The sequence below is a fragment of the Agelaius tricolor genome, unplaced genomic scaffold, assembly GCF_023055355.1.
Source record: "Agelaius tricolor isolate 1412-34295 unplaced genomic scaffold, bAgeTri1.0.p SCAF_16, whole genome shotgun sequence".
In the NCBI taxonomy this organism is placed as follows: domain Eukaryota; kingdom Metazoa; phylum Chordata; class Aves; order Passeriformes; family Icteridae; genus Agelaius; species Agelaius tricolor.
In genome coordinates this window covers 8,725,467-8,734,248 of record NW_027269276.1, presented here as the reverse complement: position 1 = coordinate 8,734,248, position 8,782 = coordinate 8,725,467, and the positions used below count along the sequence as shown (strand labels likewise).

Here is an 8,782-nt window from a genome sequence, read left to right as displayed (position 1 = left end):
CAAGGACTAATAGCTCAGGATCAGCTTCATCCTAACAGCTCTTGAGCTGTCTGGGATGGAGGCAAAGTGAGCTTTATCTTCCCACAATGTACTTTGTGGAGCTATCCATATTGGGTGGAATTTGGAAGAAGTATTAAAAGGTTTTTAAATACATACACCTACAAAAAACAAAGTGCATTTTAAAGGAGAGAAACATCACTGCCCTTATTTCATCATACACAGTATTAGGACAAGAAAAAGCAACACAGTGGTCAGGTCTGGGGTGTGGTTCAGGTCTCCATTGCCTTATCCACCAGAAATATTGTGATTCTAACTGGAAATACCAGGATTGTTCATACTCTCCACTAATATTCAATCCCATAATTCTTTATAATAAATCCTGTGTTTGTCACGAAATGGATAAATTAGAAAACCCTACAGTGCACTCTACACAGCTTGATTGTTTTCCTAGTTTAATACCTACAGAATCAAAGCAGAATTGTGTCAATCTGTCATGAAAATGGGAATAATTTTAATTTCTGTAAATTAATTGCAAATATTGCAAAAGCAATAACAGTAGCCTTATAAAAATATGCATTGCTTGTCACGCACCAAGTTTCATATCTTTACACAGAAAGTGAAAGAAAAAGCTCCCAAGTTCCTCTAATTACAATTTTGTTACAAATTACTTAATGTTCTAATTAATATAAAGAAGTTGATTGTGGGCAATGTGTCTACCTTTGTGCTTAACTTTATTTTCCAGAAAGATTATATAACACTAATGACATACCCTAGCCTAGAATTCAAGTCTGTTTTAACTCGGTTTCCTTCTGTGGCATTGTTTCAGGGACTCGTTTGGATTTTAACATCTCAGGCTGTTTTACAGACACGGCAGGAATTGTGCTGTTTAGAAATTGTGCTGTTTAGAAATTGTGCTGCCATCGTGTGGACAATATTAAAAAGTGCAAAAACCAGCTTTAAAAAAAATTGGGAATCCGTGTCTGTTATCGTGAATTAGATGAATTATAAATATGTATTATATGATATAAGAGCCATGTAAAAATCTGTGGGTTTAACACTGCTAATGGAATCAGGAATATCGATTCAATTCTGTTTATTTTCAGCTCAAGAAATCCTTTCAAATGAGCACAATGATCAAAACACACAAGTCTCCAAGCTACTATTAATCAGCACCAAATTCCAACATTAACTGCTTTTTTACTCATTTCTGCATCTGTTTATCTCTTTTTTTTTTCCTCTAAGTCTTTGCAAAGCTTGTTTTTGTACAGGGTGCATTGCTTTTCTTCCACTCACACACACAAACACTCCTACCCAAAACATCAGCCAGCCCAGGCACCCTGCCCACACAGTCCTCACTCCTGCATGAGTTTACACGAAGCTTCCTTTCAGAAATGGCTTCTTCTTGTTTCCTACATTTGACCCAGAGTTAAGAGATTTAGATTTGAAATTGCTGCATCTAATACCAGTAAAAGTCTAATGGCCAAATTAGAAACACTACAGTGCATTCCTGCAGTTTAAGTCTTACTAAAATTAAATATCTACAAAACTTTATCTACTAAACTTTCATATCTACAAAATATAAGCAGACTTAGGTCAATCCATTGTGAAAATGTGCATATTTTTACCTCTGAATGTTGGATTATGAACAGACCCTCTAGAAAAACATCACAAATCACGGTAATTATGCTTACATAGAAAACGAAAGGAAAAAGTGAAAGTTCCTAAAGATAATTTCCTCTGCAACAGCCCATCTGTAATAGGTAAAGGTTTGCACACAAGGAGTGTGATTCTAAAGCTGTCCTCTGCAGTACAGTCCCTCAAAGCAAAGCAGGATGCCACAGCAGCATGATCTGCCTGCTGCTCTGAGATCCTGCATGCCAAATGCCAGATGCTGCAGTCTGCTGACTTAATTTACATTGAATAAAGGCAAAGCTTTGTAGGCCTTACTTGTGGGCTTCAAACAGATTATTTGGGAATAAGAGCTTAAAAATATGTTTGGACCAATCCCTTCTTTTGTGAAAGTTTAGTGGGTTTGTTTTGGAAAACTTAGAAAGTTTTAATTGACCTTTATGATCACTGAAGATCTTTGGAATCTTTTATAAATGGATATCAGTGTAGCATTTTAATTGGGTTGTCACTTATTTGTGCAGAAAGAGCCTGCTCTTGTGGTACAGTAGGTGATGAAATAAATATATGTTTAACTAAATAGATATAATGGAATGCCATACAGTAGAAGATCCTTTGTGATGCTTTTTCAGCTTCTATAGAAAGACAGGTAAATCTATGCAGTAATGACCTCTGTTTTCCAGGTATTTGCATTTTATACTTGGTTGATTTTGTTTTCAAGGAAATGTGAGTTTCAGCTGAAATTTCTACCCTCAAAGGCCTTATTTTTTTTTATGTGGATATTCCATTGTCTAATTAGGTAGGAACATAGACTACAATCTTTTTCTTACTGGATAAACTTACAGCATATCATATTTGTTTTCTGCTTTGGCATTTACTATCATGAAACTTGTGGGAGCCTGATTTTCTTTGACAATTTTACCTTACTCTCAAACTTGTTAGAAATTACTATGATTGAAAAATGCTGTGGATGAGAGGTAAATGGAACATGGTGATGCATGGAAAAGGCTGTTCTAAGTCTCTAGTCTGTATCACTGTGCTCAAGCTCTTGATTACTTTAGATATTAAAGTGTTTAAAATATATGGGAAAACATTAAAAACTCAATTTATATCCATGAATTAGAAGATAAACTCTAGGTAAAAAAAGACTGACTTGTAATTTAATAATTGGCAATGTTGTGCTGGAAGGAGGGTGGAACAAACTCAACAACCAACTTTCTTTCAGATGAACTTTAAATGTCAAAGCATCCCTTGATAACTTTGCGTGTGTTTGGTTTTCAGTGTTTTGGAAACTGTCCACTCACCCTTTTAAAAATTGTGACACTGCTTTGGCTTTGGAAGAATTGGTTAAGTATACTCTGAGAGGCAGTAATTTAATGAAATCAGATTTCCAGAGTTCTGACAACTTTTGCCATCAGTGAATGTGAAAATGGGAAAAGGAACCTTTCCTGATTTACAATTTTTTCATGTTGTTCATCAAATTTTAAGAGTTTTTTGCCCATTATAACCTTGATGAGTTAACAAGATTATGCAATATTACTAATGGCAGACTTTAATTTCCATTTTTAAAATAAACATCTCTAAAACTAAAATATAAACAGAAAGAAACAATAATCAGTCTCATCAACCTCTCCTGGCTGTGGTCTTGGGCTTTTATATCCTCTGTCTTTTCATGAAGCTAATTTATTCTCATACCCTTCTGGGAGAGCTTTGGGTCTTTCAGGCCTTGTACCATCTTCAGGACCAGGATTTCCTGTAATTATCTCCCAGTAATTCTTATCTTCTTCAACTCTGCGGGCATCAAGATAATTGTGACAAATTACTTCAAATTCTCTTCCAAAACAAGACCTGCAAAGTCAAAAGAGATGGAATGGGCAAGGAGAATTAACATATATACAAATTCAGCAAATCTTCATTACTTGGGAATTGTTTGAGATTTTCTCATTTTTCTCTTGGCATACTCAGAAATATCACCATGCACTTTCAGATACCAGACACTTAAAAGAAACAAAATAACACACTTTGTTTCCTATGAATAATTTAGGAATCTGAAATCCAAAGCAAATGCCATCTTTCTAGCCCCAGCAGAATAAGGCCCTGATAGAACAACTAAATTTGTAAAAGCTGGTTATGCCCTCATCCCCACTTCTCTCTGACTGAGAAGGATTAATAACTTCTTCAGCCTCAAACTTTCAGACCTTTTTCATCCTCAAAAACCTTACACAAATCCTCAGTCAGATCTTGCTGAGAAGTTAATGGGAAACATCGGTGTACTCCTTAGCAGTGCCTAATCAATATTAATTTAATGCATGCATATTAACTGAATTGAGAGATTAACTTTGATTTGTTGAGACATTGATTCAGATGGACATAAGCATCTAGAATTTTATGCACTGTGATTTTATTTGGTTCCCTTGTTCTTTACACTTCTTAGTATATAATTTTTTTCCTCCAAAAGTAACCCAAACAACTGACATTGCTCCAGATATTCAAAGGGAGAACCACTAATAAACTAGAGAACTCTAAAAGAATGATATGATAATGAAAAAAAAATCCAAACAACAAAGACTGAACCAACTGTCTGCAGCAACCCAGCAGCACATGTTACAGCCAAGAAGTAAAATAAGGGAAAGGAGAATGGCATTTTCTATTATTTTCCATTTCCTCAGTGTGTTCTTAAAGCACTTCTCTTGTTCCTCACAGCAATTCTTGCTGTTGGCCCATCACTGTGCACACCCTGCCAGTTGTAAGTTACCCTTACCACACACAGAAGGTCCTTGGAACAGCTAAGTTGCGATTGGTGTAGCAATGAGTAATAATAATTTTAGTTTCTGCCTGGAAAAAAAAGAGCAAGGGAAGACACTTGACAAACATTTTTAAACCAGTACTGTGAATAAAGACTGTCTTTAACAATTAGTTAATTTTGACTGTGTTTATTAGTGAGCTTATTCATGTAAATGTGTCTTAGTTCAAGGCTGTGAAGGAAGAATTGTATTTGTGATACTCTCTTGTACACCAGCACTTCAGGAAGCCTAGCAGTTATCTGGTACAGGAAAATAATGTATTTACAAAAGGTTGAAAACATTTGGAAAATCATCCACTTATTCAGATGCCTTGAGAATTTTATTAGGCATTCAATGTATAGGATCTCTTAGTTAATCCCATCTCCAAATATTGGAAATGGAATTTACTGTCCCAAAAGGCCTGAAAAACAGCTAAGTAATGCACCCTCACAACATTATAATGTCAAGCTTTGAAAATTTCTGATGAGAAAAACTGAACAAGTCAACCTCAAAATGAACAGTAGAAACAAATATTTTTATAAGCAGATCCCTAATTAAAGAGATGGTTCCTTCCCTCTCCCCTTCCTAAAAGTAGAGGTTAGAACTGGCATAACTCACATAAATATGTGAATAAAACCAACATAACATTTTTTTCTCAGTAGTCCACCTATTTCAATTAAATTTTTATAACATTTCCTACAGTTTTAATGTCTTACAGGAACTGGACATCCTTCATGTTCAAGACGCAGTTGTGGATCCAAGGACTTTGCTTGCCAGAAAGTCAAATAGGAAATCTCACCTGTCAGAAATACTTTCTGAAGGCGAGATTTTTTAGCAAAATCTCTAAATGTTTTGTGGTCACTTGCCAGATAAAACTGTAAAAAAAAAGTATAGTAAAGACAGTATTAATGTAAAAGAAACAAGATATGTAATTTTGAAACATATTTTTGAACAAAAGAACTTTTCTCTAGGCTCCTGATAGATCAGTCTTCACAGTTAAAACTATGCAGGCAAAACCCATTGGATAGATTCAATACTGTTGATAAACCCATTAAGTAGTTATTCTATATGCAGATTTGTGAATACTAATTTAAAATTGAATTTACAGTCCAAATATTTTTATTTCACCAAAGTGATTGTTGAGAAGGAAATTTTTTTCAAAGTTGTGGTGATTTATTTTGAGTGCATACATAAGTGTAATGCCTTATTTGCTTTTAATTTGCAGAGGGAAAGAATGATTCCATTTAATAGAAGTCTGCTTCCTCAGAATGATGGAATAGTGCATGACATTCTATTCCTACTATGGATTATCTTCATAAGAAAGGAAATCTTCTCATTTTGGAGTTTCACAGAATATTCTGAGTTGGAAGAGACCCACGAGGATAATCAAGTCCAACACCTAAGTGAGTTGTTCAAAGTAAAAAAACCCTAAAATCTCCTTGAAGAATTCTTTCATGATTCACAATCCAATTGTGATTTCTTTTTCTTTCATTTTTAGATTTCCTTTATTCAGTCCTTCTGGCTAACAGCCCCCTTGGTCTGCACACCTGACCTCAGGCAAGTAGCATAAACTTGCTTTTCTTATCTTGACCTATGCATGATTCTGAGCCTGTTCTGTAAAACGAAGATGTTGCACCAGTGTACAGCTTTATATATCTATTCTTAGAGAGGGATTCAGTGCACATTATGAGCCTATGTTACCACTGCCATTTGTAACTTTGGTGCCTTACCAGTTTGTCAGAAACCCCTCCTTTTGTCCCAAGAAGAAAGTTCTGCCCGTATCGAAGTGGTTCACCCACTGCACTTCCATCAACACTGTTAAAATTGTAAAAAGGAAAAAAGGTACATTCAAATATCAGTTTTACTATTGTTTAGGGGTTTTATCTGTTTTGGTCTACAGTTAGATGTTGCTTTGTGACAAAATTTTGTATTGTTTAGCTTTTAAAATAGGCAGAGCCTTTGACTATTGAGCAGGACCCTGTTCTTTTGTTCTATACATTTGAGAGAGAGAATATGCTGCGTTTTTTAGAACAGAACCATGTCCACTTCATGGAGAGCAAAAGCAATGACACATTTCTGCTTGCAGGAGAGTGAATATTAATACTAGTGATATTTGGACATGCATTGTCTGCAACTGGAATAAAAACAGCTGCAGAATTTACCAAATGATACAGTGAACTTGATTCTGTCTTCACACCTAAGCTGATTTAGAGGTCATTGGAATTAATCAGAGTAATATGCAGTATAGAATCCAGCTTACTGCATGATTGAAGACTCTTTCTTAACTAAATTAAATTTACTCCTATTCCTTTGTATATTAAGCAAACTTCATTGTGTATTTCTCAAAACAAGATACCTAAAGGTAAACTAATAATTGAAAACAACTCAGAATAAAGTAGCAGACCTTACAATACAGAAAGCATTTCGACCTATGGGGTCCACCCTCTTGACTGCACTGAGTCCACGTGAGATCTGCAGGGGCTCATCTGAGTACAGGGACACTTCTTCCATGTCAACAGCCAGAGTGACATCGCCACGCAGCTCGGGGTCCCTCTCCTCCGGGGATGTGCAGTCTGGGTTCACAAGCAACACGGTGTCTCCAAAGTGAACAAATCCATCAGTGGATACAGACAGCTCTACCTGAATTAGAATTTACATGGTACTTTACAGAATTATCTGAACCTAATCAGAAGTATTTTAGTGTATAATTTCCGTAGCGTTCTTAGTGCATGCAGAGCAATAATAGGAGTTATGCCAGTCTGTGGGGGTCATGGGGAGGTGGACACAACCCTCTTCAAAAAATTACCTTCTTGAAAATATTCTCTTTAAGTCTGGCTAATCTCTGTACAAAAAGTTGTCCTTTCTCTCTCTTACGGATAAAATCCCTCAGCAGGTCCTGTTGGCAAAGGAGAGAGGAGCAGATATGTTATCCAGCACCCACGATCTCGGGTTTAAAGTGGATTTAGCGAGCCGGGGGGGAGGCGGCGGTGCCCGAGGGTGGCGGTACCTGCTGCGCGATCTCGTCCTCCAGCCAGTTCCCGATGCGGACCCCGAGGCGGTAGGAAGCCATGGCCGGGCCGGGCCGCGTCCCGCGTCGCCATAGCGACCGAGCCGGGACGCGATTGGCCAGTCCCGGGAGGGAGGGGCCGCGATTGGCCAGCCTGGGAAAGGAGAGGTCGCGATTGGCCAGTCCCGGGAGGGCGGAGCCGCGATTGGCCGGGGCGGGGCCAGGGGCGGGGCCTGAGCAGCGCTGAGGGCGGAGCGGGGCCGTGAGGGGCCGTGGGGTCGTAGAGTATTTGACAAGGCTCGAGAGAGTTTAGATCGTCCTGTCCCACTTGAAATCCAACACTGCCAGGTCCTCCCAGAGCCATGTCCCCAAGTGCACGCCTCTTTTCAATACCCCTGGGGTTGGTGGCTCCAGCCCTGCCCTGGCAGCTCGTTCCAGTGCTGGCCAGTCCTTTCGGTGCAGCGGTTCCCAGTGTGAGCTCGAGCAGGGCAGCTTGAGGCTGTTCGCTCCTGTTCTACCCTTACCGTGTCGGTCTGTCCTCCAGAGCAGTGAGAGCAGCTCAGGCCAGAGCCTCCTCGGGCACTCACCTTTTACACTCCATGTTAAACAGAGAGGTGCACCAGTTTATCACAACAAATCAGTTCATTATCACTGCACTGTGTGTGAATGCGGTCAATCATAGGATAATTTGGGTTGAAATCACCTTAAAATCACCTCGTTTCAGTTCTCCCCTGCCGTGGACAGGGAGCCCTTCACCAGAGCACGGAGCTCCGAGCCCCATCCAAGGTGACCTTGAGCAGTGACAACCTCTCTGAGCAACCTGTGCAAGTTTTTACCACCCTCATTGTGAAAAACTTCCCAGCGTTTTGAGGGAGTGAATGTATTAGGTGAATGTTTCGATTGTAAATGTTTAGCTTTGTTATTATCTTGGTTTGAAATCTACATGGCAAGTTAAGCTAAGTGACTATGCCCATGCCCTGTGTTTATTTTCCAGATAGGCTAAGCCAATGATCTTCAGAGAAGGTGTTAATCCTTGCACAACACATTTAATCCCTTTACCACTGTCACGGTTTTCTTGCAAGCTTCCTATCATAAAGTTTCAATGCTTGGACAACTTAAAAAGATTAAAAGAAAATTGTTTTTTGCATGGGCAGCTGGGCTACATCTTATCATCAGGCAGTTTTGACAATAATTCACATCAAACTTGGCTCTTTCCTGTTTGTTTTTTAACCCAAAAAATTATCACTCAAAAAGTTATTTAGCACATCCCAAACTTTTAATGACCAAATTCTATCCATTTTTGTTCAAATAGCACCACTCAGTGTTCAGTTCTGGTAAGTGGCACCTAGCTCTACTGTCAGCAATG

General features: G+C 38.5%; 1 protein-coding gene across 2 annotated transcripts; it reads right to left on the bottom strand.

Annotated features, from left to right (window-relative positions):
• Positions 1 to 494: 494 nt before the first annotated feature.
• On the bottom strand, positions 495 to 7,573 carry CFAP161 (cilia and flagella associated protein 161). Of its 2 annotated transcripts, XM_071441384.1 has the most exons (7): positions 7,417 to 7,573; positions 7,216 to 7,305; positions 6,814 to 7,049; positions 6,140 to 6,224; positions 5,126 to 5,284; positions 4,388 to 4,461; positions 495 to 3,474 (listed from the first exon to the last, which is right to left on the bottom strand). In XM_071441384.1, the coding sequence occupies exons 1-7, from the start codon at positions 7,477 to 7,479 to the stop codon at positions 3,297 to 3,299; spliced, it is 885 nt and encodes a 294-aa protein (XP_071297485.1). In that variant the 5' UTR covers positions 7,480 to 7,573; the 3' UTR covers positions 495 to 3,296. The 2 variants fall into 2 exon arrangements, with proteins under 2 accessions (XP_071297485.1, XP_071297486.1); XM_071441385.1 differs by lacking the exon at positions 5,126 to 5,284.
• Between the last annotated feature and the right edge of the window lie 1,209 nt (positions 7,574 to 8,782).

Bases quoted from the DNA above. Each gene is read 5' to 3' on its own strand.
- CFAP161 (XM_071441384.1), bottom strand. From the start codon at position 7,479: ATGGCTTCCTACCGCCTCGGGGTCCGCATCGGGAACTGGCTGGAGGAC. The intron at 6,225-6,813 runs GTCTGCTACTTT...CAATTTTAACAG, and splicing joins AATGCTTTCTGTATTGTAAG to TGTTGATGGAAGTGCAGTGG. The intron at 4,462-5,125 runs GTAAGACATTAA...TTTTTTTTCCAG, and splicing joins ATGAAGGATGTCCAGTTCCT to GCAGAAACTAAAATTATTAT.